The sequence below is a fragment of the Rhinatrema bivittatum genome, chromosome 2 (genome assembly GCF_901001135.1).
Source record: "Rhinatrema bivittatum chromosome 2, aRhiBiv1.1, whole genome shotgun sequence".
Taxonomy (NCBI): domain Eukaryota; kingdom Metazoa; phylum Chordata; class Amphibia; order Gymnophiona; family Rhinatrematidae; genus Rhinatrema; species Rhinatrema bivittatum.
In genome coordinates this window covers 736,363,165-736,381,697 of record NC_042616.1, presented here as the reverse complement: position 1 = coordinate 736,381,697, position 18,533 = coordinate 736,363,165, and the positions used below count along the sequence as shown (strand labels likewise).

General features: G+C 42.8%; 1 protein-coding gene across 1 annotated transcript in view; it reads right to left on the bottom strand.

The window, feature by feature from the left end:
• Positions 1 to 13,832: 13,832 nt before the first annotated feature.
• Positions 13,833 to 18,533, bottom strand: part of EMC2 (ER membrane protein complex subunit 2) — a 235,768-nt gene continuing 231,067 nt past the window's right edge. The window contains exon 11 of the mRNA XM_029591902.1: positions 13,833 to 17,141. Coding sequence (XP_029447762.1) covers positions 17,055 to 17,141 — 87 coding nt within the window. The 3' untranslated portion in view covers positions 13,833 to 17,054. The remainder of the gene's footprint in view (positions 17,142 to 18,533) is intronic.

Below are 18,533 nucleotides of genomic sequence, written 5' to 3'. Positions count from 1 at the left end.
TAGGGTTATCTGTTCACAGCACACAGCAAACCTCCTCCACTTAAATCCAGAGAATTTTCTCCTCCACTTAAATCCAGAGAATTTCCTATTTGAATCCTATCTTGAAGCTAAAATGATATGAGACACATGTTTGGATAACTGAAGGGGTAGTATAGTCAACCTCTCAACATCCAAGTGGTGAGGGACTTGACATTCGGATCGCATGACCTTCCCTGATCTGTGTGGAGAGATATGGGGAAGTCCCAGTCTGATCAGTTCTCGATGGACATCTCCTGAAGAAGTGGGAACCAGATCTGTTTCAGACAGAAGGGGATTATCATGTTCCTGCCCCCCCCCCCCCTCCATCTTCCTTGAACTTCAACAGGGTTTTGCATTAAATGGAATTAGAGGATACACATATAGTAGTCTTCTGCCTCAATCTAGGACAAAGGCATCTGAAGCTAGTTTGTCTCATGTCCTTTATCTGTATCAGAACAGTGGGACCTTCCTGTTCCAATGGGATACAAACAAATCTACCACAGGTGTACAGGGACCACTCATGGGGTTCCAAGGACTGACTCAGTCTATTCACAAGGACATTCTCCATGTTCAACAGGTCCATGGCCATAAGAACCATCTTTTGAAATATGGCCCAGTCCCACAGCTGAACAGCCTCCTGGCACAAGAGAAATAAATCTTCATCTCCCTGCTTTTTGATATAGTATATTGCAATTTGGTTGTCTATTTAGACCAGGATCACTTTGTTGGATAATCAAGCTCTGAAAGACTTTAGAGCTTATCGGATCATCCTGAGCACCAGGCAATTTATCGGATAGAACTTTTACTGAGCAGATCAAAGGTCCAGGGTACACAGCCCTGCTACATGAGCTCTCCTGTTGGACGCATCTCTCATGGTAGCCATTTGAATTGGAGAAATTTGGAAGAAAATTCCTTTGACCAGACTGGAATTGTCTCACTATCAGAACAGGGAGTCCCAGAGTGGTTGCATAACATAGATGATGTTTAGTAGGTCTTGAGTGGCTCACAGTCACTGAGGCATTAGGGTCCATTGGGTTCTTCTCATATGGAAAAGTGCCATGAGAGTGACATGTACTAATGACACCACAAGGTCCAACAGCCTCAACATGTTCCATGCTGACATCTGCTAACTCATTTGTATCTCTTCCGCTGCGGACATCAGGGTGGTAGCCCTTTGTTGTGGAAGAAAGTCTTTTGCCTGAGCTGTGTCAAGCAAAGCTTTGATAAATTCCAGTTGAAGTGATAGGATTAGATGAGACTTGGGATAGTTGATAATAAACCCTAGTTGCTCCAACATCTGGATGGTTCGTACACTTTTATTCCCTGGTTCCTGCCAGAGATGTGCTCTTGCCCAGCCAATTATTCAGATAGGGATACATGCTCATCCCCAATTTACGTAGGTGCACCACCACCATGTCTAGGAATTTTTTGAAGATACATAAGGCAGATACTAGTCTGAAAGGCAGAACGCGATACTGGACGTGATGGTCTCCCACAATGAATCTGAGATATTTCCTGTAACGAGGGATATTGAAACATAGAAAATTAGAAGTGATGGCAGAAAAGGATCTAATGGCCCATCCAGTCTGCCCAGCAAGCTCCCATAGTTATCAGTTTCCCATTCTTATCAGTTACTCAGACCGACAAGGTCAGGGCTCTTGTTGGTTACTGTTTTAGTCCAATTTACTTTCCACCCCTGCTATTGAAGCAGAGAGCAATGTTGGAATTGCATCAGAAGTGTAGTATCAGGCTTTTTGGTTAAGCGTAGTAACCACTGCATCAAGCAAATTACCCCCATGCTTATTTTTTTCCCAGACTGGACAGTTCAATGTCCTTTTGGCTGTTGTCTGAATCCAACTCCTCTTTTCCCCCTGCTGTTGAAGCAGCAAGCAATGATGGAGCTGCAGCACAGTATAAAGGCTTATTTGTTAAGGGTAGTATCCACCACACCAGCAAGTCACCTCCATGCCTCTTATTTCATTCTCCACCCCTTGCCTTTAGGGATCCACAGTGTTTATCCCATGCTCTTTTTAAATCTTCCACCATGTTTGTCTTCACCACCTCCTCCGGCAGGGCATTCCAGGTGTCCAGGTGTGAAGAAATATTTCCTAACATTGATTCTGAGTCATCCTCCCCAGAGTTTCATGTTGTGATCCCTAGTTCTATTGGACTCTTTCCAGTGGAAAAGGTTTGTTGTTGATCGTGCATCATTAAAACCTTTCAAGTATCTGAAGGTCTGTATCAAATTTCTGCTGCTCAACTCCTCCAGAGTATACATATTTAGGTCATTCAACCTCTCCTCATAAGTCATTTGATTGAGACCTCCTACCATTTTGGTCATCCTTCTCTGGACCACCTCCAACCTGTCTCTGTCCCTCTTGAGATACAGTCTCCAGAACTGAACATAGAACTCCAGGTGAGGCTTCACCAAGGACCTGTACAAAGGGATTATCATTTTCTTTTTCTTATTAGATATTTCTCTCTCTATGCAGCCCAGCATTCTTCTAGCTTTAGCTATCGCCTTGTCACATTGCTTTGCCATCTTTAGATCGCTAGACACTATCACCCCAAGGTCTTTCTCCTGTTCTGTACACAGCAGTGATCCCCCGCCCCCAATCACATACAGTTCCTTCGGATTACCGCATCCCAGATGCATGACTCTACACTTTTTGGCATTAAATCCCAGTTGCCATATTTTCAACCACTCTTCAAGCTTCCTTAAATCACGTCTCATTCTCTATACTCCTTTCGGCATGTCCACTCTGTTGCAGATCTTAATATCATCCACAAATAGACAAACCTTTACCTTCCATCCCATCCGCAATGTCGTTCACAAAGACGTTGAACAGAACTGGTCCCAACACAGATCCCTGCGGCACTCCACTAAACACTGTTCTATCTTCAGAGTAGATTCCATTTACCATCACCCACTGTCTTCTATCCGCTAACCAGTTGTAATCCACACCACCACCTTGGCTCTCACTCCCAAGCTTCTCAATTTGTTCATGAGTCTTCTATGCAGGACTGTTTCAAAGGCTTTACTAAAATCCAAGTAAATCACATCGAACACTTTTCCCTCACCCAATTCTCTAGTCACCCAATTAAAAGAAATCAATCAGATTCACCTGACAGGACCTTCCCCTGGTGAATCCATGCTGTCGAGGATCGAGTAAACAACAAGATTGTAGGTAGTTCAGTAACCTTTCTTTCAGTAGAGTCTCCATTAATTTTACCACTATCGAGGTGAGGATAACTGGCCTGTAATTTCCAGCCTCCTCTCTGCTCCCAGTCTTGTGAAGTGGGACCACCACTGTTCTTCTCCAGTCACTTGGCATCACTCCCGTTTCCAGGGATCTTTTGAACAGGGCAGACCCCCCAGCACATTTCTGAGCTCCCTCAGAATCCTTGGATGAATCTTGTCTACTTTCAGTTTTCTTAGCTCTTCCCATACATTCTCTTCCATAAATGGAGTTTCGTCAAATCCACCCCTATCCACAGCCTTGTTAACCAGCAACGGTCCTTCTCCAGGGACTTCCTTAGTGAACACTGAACTGAAGTATTTGTTAATATTTCCACCTTTTCTTCATCTCCTTCTAGACAATGATTCTTTTCACCTTTCAGTTTCACTATACCACTTCGAATCTTTCTCCTTTCTCTGATGTATCTGAAAAAAGTTTTGTCACCTCTCTTTATCTCTTTAGCAATCCTTTCTTCCGCCAGACTTTTTGCTTTCCTGATTACTTTCTTCGTCTCTCTCAGTTTAACCAGATATTCTTCCCTGGGATCCTTTATATTTCTTGAATGTTGTTCTTTTTGGGCCGGATTTTAAAAGCCCTGTGCGCGTAAATCTGTCCGGATTTACGCACGCCGTTGCGCCTATTTTGCATAGGTCGCCGGCGCATGCATAGCCCCGGGACGCGCGTAAGTCCTGGGGCTATGTACAAGGGGTGGGAGGGGGCGTGTCCGGGGGTCAGGGGGTGGTTCGGGGCGGGTCCGGGGGCGTGGTGCCGGCCCAGGGGCATGGATGAGGCCTCCGGACCAGCCCCCGGGTCGGGTGATGGCGCGCCAGCAGCCCGCTGGTGCACGCAGATTTACGCCTGCCTCGGGTAGGCGTAAATCTGCCAACAAAGGTAGGGGGTGGGTTTTAGATAGGGTCGGGGGGGTGGGTTAGATAGGGGAAGGTGAGGGGAGGTGGAAGGAAAGTTCCCTCTGAGGCCGCTCCGATTTCGGAGCGGCCTCGGAGGGAACAGGCAACGGGTGCCAGGCTCGGCGTGCACAGGTTGCACAAATGTGCACCCCCCTGCGCACGCTAACCCCGGATTAGCCACCTCAAAGAAGGTGGCTAATAAAATAAAATAAAGGGGTACATTTTCAAAAACAGCGCACCACGCGCGAGCAAAAGTACGCTGGATTTTATAAGATACGCGTGTAGCCGCGTGTATCTTATAAAATACGGGGTCAGCATGCGCAGGGGGGTGCACATTTGTGCAACCTGTGCGCGCCGAGCCCGTGCGCACAGGTTGCACAAGTGTGCACCCCCCTGCGCATGCTGACCCCATATTTTATAAGATACACGCGGCTACACGCGTATCTTATAAAATCCAGCGTACTTTTGTTCGCGCTTGGTGCGCAAACAAAAGTACGCTCGCACTGTTTTTGAAAATGTACCTCTTTATTTTTATTTGATTAGCCACCTTCTTTGAGAACCAGATAGGTTTCTTATTTCACTTGCTTTTGCTTACTTTTCTCACATAAAGATTAGTTGTCTTTGTGATTGCTCCTTTTAGTTTGACCCACAGTTGTTCCACCTCTCCCATTTTCTCCCAGTCTTCAAGTTGCATCCCCAGGAATTTTCCCATTTCAGCAAAGTCCATATTTTTGAAGTTCAAAACTCTTGTCTTCGTGTGACTTCTCCATATCTTATTTGCAATATCAAACCATACCTTTTGATGATCACTGGTGCTAAGGTGGGCCCCCACCCAGACATTTGAGATGCTATCCCCATTTGTGAGCACTAAGTCGAGAATAGCTCCCTCCCTCATGGGTTCCAATACCATTTGTTTGAACGGAACCCCTTGCAGGGCATCCACTATCTCTCTACTTCTCTTAGATTTTGCAGAAGAGATCCTCCTGTCTATGTCCAGCAGATTAAAATTTCCAACAATCAACACAATTCCCTTCCTTCCCACCTTTTGGATGTCTTCAATCAGCTCTCCGTCTAGTTCTTCCATTTGAGTCAGAGGCCTGTAAACCACTTCAGTAAAAATGGATGCACATCCTCTTTTTTTTTTAGGACGTCCCATAATGCTTCTTCTCTACCCCTTATTCCTTGCAGTTCAGTTACCTGGATATGGTTTTTCACATAAAGAGAAGGACTAGGGGGCATTCCATGAAGTTAGCAAGTAGCACATTTAAGACTAATCGGAGAAAATTCTTTTTCACTCAATGCACAATTAAGCTCTGGAATTTGTTGCCAGGGGATGTTGTTAGTGCAGTTAGTGCAGCTGGGTTCAAAAAAAGTTTGGATAAGTTCTTGGAGAAGTCCATTAACTGCTATCAATCAAATTTACTTAGGGGTAGATTTTTTAAAAAAGCGCGTTCGCATACTTTTGTTGGCGCACCAGGCGCCAACAAAAGTACGCTGGATTTTATAAGATACGCGCGTAGCCGCGCGTATCTTATAAAATCCTGGATCGGCGCGCGCAAGGCTGCCGATTTTGGGCAGCCGGCACGCGCCAAGCCGCGCAGCCTACCTCCGTTCCCTCCGAGGCCGCTCCGAAATCGGAGCGGCCTCGGAGGGAACTTTCTTTCGCCCTCCCCTCACCTTCCCCTCCCCTACCTAACCCCCCCCCCCTACCTTTATCCATGGATTTACGCCTCCCGGAGGGAGACGTAAATCCACGCGCGCCAGCCGAGACCCGACCCGGGGGTGGTTCCGGAGGGCGAGGCCATGCCCACGGAACGCCCCGACACGCCCCCTTCAGAAAACCCCGGGACCTACGTGCATCCCGGGGCTCTGCGCGCGCCGGCGGCCTATGCAAAATAGGCACGCCGCAGGGCTTTTAAAATCCGCCCGTTAGGGAATAGCCACTGCTATTAATTGCATCAGTAGCATGGGATCTTCTTAGTGTTTAGGTTCTTGCCAGGTTCTTGTGGCCTGGTTTGGCTTCTGTTGGAAACAGGATGCTGGGCTTGATGGACCCTTGGTCTGACCCAGCATGGCAATTTATTATGTTCTTATTAGCTATTCCTCCCCCTTTTCTGTCCTCTCTGTCCTTCCTTAACAGGTTATAGCCTGGTATGTCCATTTCCCAATCATGAGATTCCATGACCCATGTCTCCGTAACAGCAACAACGTCCAAGTCTGCCTCCACCATTATTGTTTGCAGGTCTGGGATTTTATTGCCTAGACTATGAGCATTTGTGCTTATAGCTTTCCAGTTTCTCTTGTTCTGTTTACAGTTTTTCTTGGACTTGTTTTTTGCCTAATTGACTTTTGTTATCCCCTTCACCCCTTTCCTTTGTTTTTGTATTTGGTTTTATTTTTGTTGTTGTTGGGGAGTGATGTTCCTCCTGCCACCCCCCATCGGTTAGTTTAAATGCCTTATGGCATAGGATTTGAATTTATCCCTTAGTATCCTTTTTCCTGCCACAGACAGATGTAAGCCATCTTTGACATAGAGTCCTTTTCTGTTCCATAAATTGCCCCAGCCTCCAATATATCCAAAACATTGTTCCTTGCACCAAGTTTTGAGCCATGTAGTAAATTTATGTACATGGCTTAGGTAAGACTTCTGAAAAGGCAATAGTCTTTGCCATGTGACTAATCTGCTTCGCCAGAGACTGGAAGTCTCTCTGTACCACTTGGAAGCTGTTTCTAGCAAGGACGTTGGTTCCCAGATGGATGATAATATCAATTTTAGAGTCCTTGCTTTCTTCTTTGATTACACTAATAGCATTTCTACCAGCCAAAGATCCAGAAAAGCTTTTAACTATAGTGTTCCCCTCAAAAAGAGTTCCCAAATTAGTGCCTCTGATGATTGAGTCACCCAGTATAATGAGCTTGGTCTGATGGTTATTGTTTGTATTCTGTAATTTTTTGAATGCATTGGATTTCTTCCTTCTTTTCAGATGCCTTTTCAATCTCCATCACTTTAATTTCTTCGTTATGTATAACAGAGAATACAGAGAAGGCATTTTGTATTTGTGTCACTTGAGAGGGCGTGTCTCCTCATCACAGGTCTTACTCTACTGGAGCCCACAGTAATTAATTTGTTCCTAGGTTGCTGTTTGTTACGTGTGTGTGTGTGAAGGATGGGTGTCTTCGGGTCACATGTCTTGTCCTGTGCCCACTGTAAACCACTTTTTCATGGGCTTTTGAGTTCTCCCTTAGTAACTGTGAAACAATTCCTGAATTATACCATAGAGTGGATATGGATTCCTTGTTAGTTTCTGATATTTTCTTTATTGCAGCTAATTCAGCCTTAAGATGAGCCAATTCCTCTTTCATGGAAGAGAGTTCTGAACAAATGGGGCGAGCCCTAAGTCTCCAGATGATTTGCCTCAAAATAAAGGGTCCACAATTGTTACATTGGATAGTCTTCATTTTGCTCAATTAATTTGTTGGAGAACACCTAAGGAATTGCTAAATTTCTAACTTGTCATGTTTCCAATTCTTTATCCAGGTGGACTATATTAGAAGAAGAAGCCTAGGGGTGGGTGGGTAGTGGGGTAGGAGGGGAGGGAATTAAACAGTGGACACTAGTTTCAACATACTTTCAAAGCACCCCCAACTTTCTAGTAGAACCAGTATTCTGAGTTCCTCAATTCAATAACAGAATTGGAAATTAGAATAATTACTAGCTTATCTGATGCAGAACTCTTGTAAAATGCCTCTGGTCAATCTTCCATTCAGGACAACATGTGCTTATTTATTCTGTCCCCAATCAGGTAGCTGTACCTCAACCCTCCTCCAATTATGTAACAAACCAGTTTTCTTGGTACCCAAGTGAATCATAGATTTGGATTTTAAAATATTAAATAGCAAATATATTTTCACCTAGCCAGCAAACACTAAATTCAAGCAGTAACTCAGAGAATGGACAGCAGGAAAAAACAGTATCTAAATATTGCTATGCGAGTGTAAGCATCCTTTAGATTGGGGGTGGCTTTCATAAACCAAGAAATCAAAATGTACAGTACTGAAGAGACTCACATTTTCAACAAATAGGAAGTGGTGTGGGTTCCTTGAGAAATGGGGATGGATCCCAACAAGAAAACCCATGCTCCCTCATCTCCACTTTTATCTTTTTCTCAGTACTCCACTCTCTCTGCAACAAGTCTTTTTCATTTCTCCCACCAGTCTCTCTCTCTCTATTTCCTCACCCTGTCCTGACCACTCTTTAATTCCTACCCCCCCCCCGTCCCTACAACCCTTTCTCTCTCCCTCTCTCTATATATATCCATTAGTCTCAGTCTCAATCCCCCACCCTGTCCCTACCAGTCTCATGCTATCTTTCTCACTTTCCTCAATGTGTCCCAACTAGTAATTCTCATTCCTCCCACTCTCCCTCCTGACCAGTTTCAGTTTTCCCACTAGTCTCCCCAATCTGTCACCAGTCTCTCTGTCTCATCCTGTCTCTACCAAACCCTCTCAATCTTCCTACCCATAAGTCCCTCTCACAATCCCATTCTGCCCTTTCACTTTCTCTCTCCACCACTCTTTCGATCTCACCCTGTTCCCATTAGCCTATTTATCTCCATCAGTCTCTCTCTCCATTCCTCCATCTGTACCCACAAGTATCTCTAAATCCAATTCCATGCTCCCACCAGTCTGTTTCAATTTCCTCATCCTGTGCCACCAGCCTCTCTCCTCAATCCTCCCAGCTTGATCTCCACCAGTTTCAATGTTCCCATTAGTCTCTCTCTGAATCCCCCACCCTGTCCCCACAAATCTCTCTCTCAATCCTTACACCCTATCCTCCACCAGTCTCTCTCTTGCCCCTTCAACCCTGTTCCCCATCAGTCTCTCTCTTGCTCAGTCCCATTGTGCCCCTAACAATCTCAGTCTTCCCACCAGTCTGTCTTTCAATCCCAACTTGTCCTCACCAGGCCTCTTTCAATCTCCTACCCTTTTCCCACCTGCCATTATCGCAGTAACCCCAGCATAACATCTCTACCCTGCCCAAGAACAATGATGGAGGATCAGCAGTCCTAACATAACACCATCTACCCCCACTTCTTGTGCTACTTAATCCCCCATATCTTGTTTTAGTCCAGTATCCCTGACCTCTTTTTCTCTGTCCCCACTCCCACTCCTCTGTCCTCTTTTCCTTTACCCCAACACCAGTATCCCTAAACCATAGCCCTCTCCCATGCCTTTTCTCTTTATTTTTCTCCATCTAATCCCAATTCTCCTCTCTCTGTCCCTAATCCCAACCCCCCTCTTCCTAGTACCCTTTCAGGATCTCTCTATTATACCCTCCTTCCTCACCTCTATGTGTGTGGTCTTATCAAATCCTTCTCCCCCCCAAAAAAAAACAATTTCTGGCTCTCTCTCCACCTCTGACTCTCATTCTTTCTCTCCTCCTATAATCACATCTAGATCTGTTACCCTCACCCTTCCTCTTTACCAGATCTGGTTTTGACACCCATTTTTCCTTCCCACAGACACACTTCAAGAAATTTGGCTTTCTTTCACATACATCCTTATCTCTACATCTGTCTCACTCTCACCCCAACAAATTTTTTCTCTCTTTCACCACCCCAACATTACTTCTGGCTGGCTTTCACACATTCTTTCCCTCTCTAGCTTTCTTTCGCCCCTATATAGCCTTTCCTTTAGGTCTTTGGAACTTCTTCTATCTCTATCTCTAATTCTCTTATGTATATTTTAAGATGTAAATCACCTAGCACCTCAGCAGTAGGCAATAAAGATCTCTTGTGTCCACCACACCCCTTCCACACTATTTCACATACCCCCCCTCCCAATTGGCTGTCATACATCTCCTATCCCAGGCTTCTCTCACTCCAATTCCACCCTCACTAGCCCTGCTCCCTCATGCCTGCTGAAGAACATGTGGTTATATATTCATTGGGGAGGAATGATAAGGTACAAGGTAGCCCAATTTCCATTGCTGAGTTCAGCATTTATCCCCTTCCATAACTCTTCCAAAATTCCTCCCTTTTCACTTCACTCCCCTCAAAAACATTCATCTCCCCTTTGAACTTCTCTTCTCCCCTAAGTTTTCACACCATCAGTTCTTCCAATATTACGACTTCTCAAACTGCCCCTCGAGCATTTACCATCTGCATTCACCTCATGCTCCATGCACTCCATTTCCCTTGGAAGAAATCATTAAGGCCTGATTGGAGCTCCAGCTGACTCCATTCTCCTCTCTGCTGTCAGTTGAATTACAAGTCCTGGGAACACAGTGATCTGCCGGGCCTTGGGCACTGTCCACTCCAGCCTCTTACCTTCAGACAGAACAGAGAGGAACCCATTACTCCAGGCAGCAGGTAAGGTGGAGGGTGGACAGAAAAGGGTGGCCTGTGGCAGGGAGATAGCTGGCTCTGTTATGCTGTGGTCTCTGTTCCAGCCTTTCCCCTCCTGCCCTCTGCAGTGCTGCCATAGAGAGAATGGGCAAGAGCCACATTTTGCACTTGAAAGAACCACAGGTTGGCCACCCCTGCTTTAGATTGAGAACATAACAAGTCCCCTTTTTGAAGAAATGGGATCAAGGTGTCCAGGGAAACCATTTTGAACTTTTCTCTTTTGATGAAATTGCTCAAAGACCTTAGGTATAGGATGGAACAGAGTCTGCTTGTTTTCTTTGGAATCAGGAAATACTTGGAACAGAATTACCATCCTCTTTGCCTTGGTGCACAACCACAGGCACAACCACATTGGCCAATAAGGAGAGCTCCTTTTGAAGCAGTCACTCCTGATGACCGAGTGACCCCCAACTAATGTCCGTGGGCTGATTTGGAGACCAATAGTTTTATGCTGAAGACCCTCGCATCCTAAGTTACACTGGGCCACTGGTTTATGTAAAACTGTAAGCTCCCTTTGACCAGAAGTCCTCTGGCATAGTTACTCTGATCCAGTCCAAAACCCTGTTTCTGGTGTTGACTGGGTTGCTGTATAGGGCTTGGGTGTCCCCTACTGCCTCAGATGGGCATGTAGGGTCTGCTGTGTACTGGAGAGTGTGTGCAGAGGATAGCGCCTTCTCACCTGGAAAAGATGCCTCTTTTGCCCTTGCCTCAGGTACCTCCTAGCAGAGGAGAACGTTCTTGAATATTAGTGGAGAGCTGTTGTAGCATTACGCAGTGATCAGTGATCTGTGCAACTGCTTCCTTCAAGCTTTCTCTGAAGAGATTCTCTGCTGTATATGGTATGTCAGCAAGTCTTTCTTGTACTTTGGGTGGACATCTGAGGCCTGCAGCCAGGCAAGTCTACGAGTTCCAAATCCTTACAGCAGAGAATCTTGACATCAAAGGTCAAATAGACCATGTGTTTTCCACACTCTAACCCTTTGTTCACCAATGACTAGAGGGTATCTTGCTGCATTTCAGGAAGCTGGTTGGCCACCCCCCTGCATTTGCTTCAGCTGGCAGGAAGCTATGTTGGCATTAAACATAGCCCTTGAAAAATCCTCCTCCCCAAGGGTTCTAAAGTCCTTCCCAGAGGCCACCAAAGAATGAGATCTAGATCTCTTGGTCTTCTTGATTTGACTACCACAGATAAGTGTGGCAGCTCTCGCTTCTCAAATCTGGAAGCTTTTTGAATGAGACAGATTCCGTCTGCCTTATTAACAGGTGCTACAAAGAGGAAGATTTTCCCACATCCTGGTCTGCACCTCCTGAAGGACTTCATGGACTAGAACTGCCATGATTTTCCAAGGGGGCTCCATGAACTGGATGATGTCCAGAATTTTACTTCTGGTCTTATCATCCACCTTTAAAGTAAATGGAATAACCTCAGCCATTTTTCTGATAAACCCTGTGCAAAAGAAGTCCTCAGGAGGGGGACTTCCTTCTCTCTCGTGGAAGTCAGGGGTCAGAGTGACAAACAATCAACACCTCCTCTTCTGAGAAATCTGTGGAGTCATAGCTGCACCCTGAAGAGTATTTGTTCGACTCACCTTGGGTCTGCCAGTGGCAAGCACTCTCTCAGTGCTAGAAACCCAGCTAAAGTCTCAAGGATAGGTCCATTTGGCTGTTTTGGCCTGGGTCTCAAGGAACTACAATATCTTGAGAAAGTTTTCTCCCCTTAAGAGCTGAGAGCTCTCGGCATGTGCCAGGCTGTTCCCACTCTTGGCATTAGACACTGTCAGAGACAGATGCCGATGTTTCTTCGGTTTCTCTTGATGCTTGGCATTGGATCTTCTCGATGCTGGTTTTGATCAGGAATAGTTAGATAAAGGCCTGTCTCTGAGTTCCCTATTTGTCAGCAGCACTGAGGGAATAGACAGGCCATACAATGCTGCAGACCCACCCTCCACTGACGTAGCTCCAAGGTCCTTCAATGCCGATGAATCGATTTTCCAGTGCCTGAAATGCTTTCCTTGAGTTCCAGTTGGGGCCAGCGTCTTTGTGGATTCAAGGTTGCACATTTGCAACACTTGTAGACATCATGTGATGCCCCCAGACACAGGCTACATCATATCTTTGCACACTGAAGGCATTGCAGGAACCCGCTTAAACATGTTTGTCTGAAACAAAAGGGAAACAAAATCAAACTTGATGGTGGTGGAGCTCAATGGGCAGCAGACACTGATGGCACACTGCCATGGAACAGAGTATGGGAACAAATAAAAACTTAGCATAATGACTGAAAAACCTAGGGAAACTATGAGGAACAAAACTGCAGGCCCCCCAAATGATCCTGTGAATATGGCAAAACCCCCAAAGGCCCAGAAACAGGAGTATGAGGCAACCAAAACACCATGATGCTAGGGTTCTACAGAAAAAAATGACTGAAGAGATCCATGTGGATTCATGGCATAATAGCAGGAGTGGTCATGCTCAGCGAAACTCTGACATAAAAGTTTCCTATGCAAGCTCCATTGGTTGATGCGAACCATGTGTAAAGACTGCCATCCTGCTTGCCTTTGGAGAAGAGAGGTTTCTCATTATTTTATTTTAGCTTCCAACTGAATTTTATTTTTTAAAATGTGCTAGTACACTTAAGTTACAGAATAATTTTCCTGCACAGCTTTTTATGTCAAGAAGCTTGCTTTACGTAGCTTTACTTGAGAAAATATTACACTTACTGAATCTTTCCATGCATTCAACTACTTCAAGGCCTCTTTATCTACATTGATCCTAATGAATCTTGGACAACTTCCTTCCTGCACTGACATCATGAAGTATATATGATGTCATTGCTTGTATATATTACTCTAAATAGCATGATCAAATATGTAATACTGGTTGAGGCTGGAAGCAGGAGAGAACAAAATATAGTAGATGTGCAAAGATATGATCCCGTTTTTTTACTTTCATGGAAGGGAAGACAAAACTGCCTCATTGTAAAACTGGGTTATAGAACTGCTGGCCTGCAAAGTGTTTTTGAACTTATGCAGTTTAGAATTGATTCATATGTGTAGATTATGTAGAATTTTAGCTATAAACATATTCACAGAACTATAACAGAAGTGTGTTGCACCTGTTTTTTCCACTTCATAGCTCATTTTTGCAGGTTTGCAAAGCTGGGATTGCTATATGAAAAAAGTATAAACATGAGCCAACACAAACTCTATACCCAACAAACACTTTTGAAAGAAAACAGCCCATGAAATTTTTTTCAACTAATTTATCATTCTTTTATTGGTTTGGGCTTTAACATTGTACATGTTGAACAAGTTATAAAATTCCATTTTTGATTTTTTTTTTTTTTTTAGATGAACAAAGAGCACCAACCTATTTGGAAAGGTTTGTGAAATTTCAATAAATTAAAACAAGTATTACTTAAGACATATTACAAATGACAAAATAAGAATCCAAGAAACAGTGTATGAACTTATTTGGCAACAACCATGGCTAATTTTATGTCATGGAAAGGTATCTGGTAAATATTACAGGATCCTGGCAGAAGAAAGACAAATAATAAGGGTACATGTATATATTTAAATTGGTGCAGTTTATTAATTATTATAATAGCACCAAAGGGAATTCCACTCATCAGACAACTTTATTGATGGACTTGTTTTGCAGAGAAAAGCGTTAAGTGTTGACCTTCTACTGTGCAAGTTGAACATACCATTTCTGTGGAATTTTTACTACTATAAAAGCAACAGTTCTGGAACAATATAAATGTAAATTGTGAGGACACTATCTGTGCTTCTGAAGCCACTTTCTATCAGATAAGAAGGTTATCAAGTTTAGAATGGATGGAACTCTCTGCTTACTTTGATCATCTTGTGAGGCTACAGTCCAAACTTGTATAAAGTAAGCTTTGCTTGAGAATGGTACCTCTAAAAGTGCCCGATGGCTTACACCAAAGTTAAGTTCTACCCACAGACCTAACATAATTCAGTTTTCTATCCTTCTGACCCTGCTAAATTACTAAATCCATTAAAAAGATATATGTGAGAAGAATATATTAAGTCAACATGAGAACACATCAACCAACTGTGGAAACTATTTCCTTAAAATTACACTATTTTAAACCACTCTGCAGTATAGATACAGAGCACATATACTACCTCTTCCTTTTACACTCATATTTCCTAACTGTATCATAAATTATAAACTGACCAATCAAACTGAGGCATTTACATGCTGAATATGTATGAAATGCTGTGAAGAGAAATTCTAGGAAAGAAAAATGCCCTACTTAAGATGTTTTTTTGTTTAGCAGATGCAAGTTCTCAGTATTCAACAGCCACATATCTTTCATATAAAATTCTTGTAACTTGGAATTCTATAAATTGACACTAGAAGATGTGCCAAGATACATCCCTCTCCTATGCCACCAAGGACCAGAGAGCCTAATCATTAAGAACACCGTTTCTGTCTTATTTTAAGTGTGCATGGTTAACTTAAAGAAGCCTTCCACTGTAGGCATGAATTTAGATGACTACAGGAATACAAAAAGTTTAATGTTATAAAATTGTCCGAGTAAAACAATGTTCAATTAATAAATATAAATTTAAGCTGAATGTGTTTTTGGAAAATACTAAATTGAAAACAGTAGTCTGCCTTAGCATGGGACAAACTGGCAAGCACCTTTAGAAAACTGTCTCTCATATTAGTGGCTATTTGGCCTAGAATGTAAAAATATGTATGCAGAAAGACCACTGAAATCCTAAATCCAGATGCTGGGGCGCCAGGGAGATTAAAAATGGAAACTAAATTGGACACTGATAAACGGAGGAAGAAGATAAATGTAAGAAAACATGAGGGCACAAATATGAGTCTTTCATATTTCTTCATATAAAACTGCCAAAACTTATCTATGAGGGACAGTTGTGCCAGATATTTATGGCAAAGTACTGTTATGTAAATAAAAATACTATGAGCTCTCTAGACAAATAAAAACAAAATCAGAGATGGGCAAAGAGATCTTTAATTTACAATTTGCAATCAAGTGGCTCACAATTTCATTTGCTGAACTATATCTGTGGTTCAAATTGCAATCTTATAGCTTGCTTTTCAACTTAAAAGATTTTTTTTTTCAGGACTGGAACAAAAGGCTCTCTCCAGTCTGAACTGAATAATGTGATCAGTATCAGTAGATCATTATCATGTGACAGATCATGATTTGTAAAATTTAAATCCATTCTGTGCATCTCTATATTAAACATGGATTTTTGGGGGCTTTCTGCTTTTTTGCCCTCAGTTGTGCTCAATCAGAGATTTACAAGTTGGAATTTACAGGGTCAGGGTTGCCATTGGGAGTCTTCAGCATTAAACATGTCCATACCTCAGATGACATTAGAGTATAGCTCATTATTTTCAATCTTTGTTTTCTGATAGACTTCTTAGCACATCCTAGAATGGCAATATCTCAAGATGTTAACACAAACAGCACAATAATGTGCAATTTTCAAAAGATATTTTCCTAATAAAATGGCTCTGACTGAAAATTGCCCTCCTCAAATTTGACTTTCATTAGCCATGTACATTTAGCTGCATTAGAAAAAGCTATTCCTGTAAGCATATTTAGGTTGGGAGATGAAGCAGTACGCATGCAGGAGATTTTCAACTCTACATGCACACTATTCTGCCTCCTTTTGCCCACCCACACAAATAGGTTGAAAATATGCAGAATCCTTTAGTGTGCAAACCATGCAGCTGTTAATTTTCAGAGGGAAACAATGTGGGCAGTTTCCCTTTGAAAATCTGCAAAAACATGTACGCAAAGCACTTGTGTAGTTTGCATCTATACAAGCTATTAGAAAATTGCTCACATAAATCTCACCTATTTACATGGCTATAGGTGGGTTGTCTGATCTGTTTTTAACTACAATACATTCAAATGAACCAGGAAAATATTTTGAATATTGATTGGTTATCAGTTATTGTGTGCATTACACATATGCAGACATATGAATCAAACAGATCTATTACCTCTATCCAGTAGGTCTGCCAGTGAAGTCGAGCACAAGGGGAGGCAACTCCATTCCTGCAGTGGCACAAACCTGTCTGGTTTCAGAACATTCACAATGAATATGCATGTGATACATTTGTATACAACTGAGGTAATGCATGCAAATATATCATGAATATTCATAATAGATATTTTGAAAACCAGATCTGGTTGCGAGACTAAAGGACTAGAGTTGTTTACCCTTGTTCTAGCATATTGGTGAGGTAACATTATCCCTCAAACTGCAATCACTGGAATGGGGGGGGGGGGGGGAGGGGGATAAGGGAATCTCTATAGGTATCTTGAATAAACCTTATAAAAAGCCAGAAACAGCAACCAGTCCACAGCACCTGTAACCTACATATTACCTTCAAAATAACAGAATGTAGATGTAACCTAGACACTGATTTGTAAAATCTAAACAGGGGTCACTGCCAAAGGTTTAGGACTGGGTGATCTGCAGGGTTTCCAGCATGTCTTCTACTGCCTTAAGGGAGTACTCTGTTTCCTTTTTACTGCGACCTGCAAACTAAGACAAAAGGATAAAATCAGACATACTTATTAACTTCCCAGTTAAAAAGCAGCACACACTTATTTCCTTCATGAAACTAAGAATCAAAATACAATAGTATTTGTTTATTCTCTATAAGCATTGCAATGCACCTTATACATCTTAAAGAACACGCAAATTGCAGCACACAGCAGTGACATTTCTCACTGCTGACAGCCATTGAGAAACCTTATGTGAGCTGCAGTGCCTAACGTCAAAATATACAGCTCAGTTATTTTATAGAGAGGACTGCCACGTGCATTAACTCGCATTATTTACTGCGGCTCCCATTTCTGACAATGGTGCCTATTGATTAATAATGTGCATTACTCTTTATCAAAGGTTAGTAAATAGACCCCACAAATGGTTAGGATGAAAGAAAACTAAAAGTTCATGGAGTCAAACCTCTTCTAGTTGTCTAAAACATTTTTCTCTTTGTGTTCTGGTTACACATAAATGCCAAAATGTGCAGCTGAATTCATAAATGTGTAGAAATCTGACAGGGACTGCAATGTGAGCATGGTATAGGTCTACAAAATGGGACTGAGATTACCAAAGCATTTCACATAGTTCAATTTTTTAAGACCCTGCCAACCTGAGCTGAACATGACTCAGTGAAAGTAAAAAGCTCTGTGATGACTCCTTTAAGCTATCCAGTCCCCTTTGATTTGGGACACTGTTTCTCTTAAATTTTCCCCAAAGAGGTTATCGCCTAGACATGGTAGGTCAGGTAGTTTTTAGTGAGCATTCTCTGTAATGCCGCTGGCTCTTGGCCAATGCCTGCGACAGTAACTCTGAACAAAACAGCTGATGTTCGAGCTGTGGTGTGGAAAGATTTGTACATTGACCAGAGCAGATGTTATATAGCTTCTTCTAAATTGAAAAGTTAAAGTAGAAAGACCTGTTCTCCTGTTTCTGATCAAATGAATAGTTTTATATTTTGCACGCAGTCATAAGTGTATTGTAACTTATTGAATTGGTGTTGTGTGATTCTTGCTATGAGCATCATGCCCTGGAAAACCATTTCCCCCCGAAAGCATAGATAAGGTGATCTTTTCCCAGAGGAATTTTGGAATGAAGGCAGGTTTTTTTTGCCTTTTTCATGGCAGACTATCACCATGGAATTGTGTAGGAGTTGTACTGGGGATTTTTTCATTCTGAATTTTAGCTCTAGCTTATGAGCAACCGTAATACCCAAGTACAGAGTTTCCCACATCTTCATATGGGCAATGTCTAAAACCACATGTGTTGGTAAGGCAGAAGGTTCTGCCGGAATGTCCAGGATTTTTAATATTCCCATGACGTTTGCTCTTGGCTGTCCCATCTTCTCCATGAACTTAGATTAAGTGAAGTCTTCTGGTGGAAAAGTAT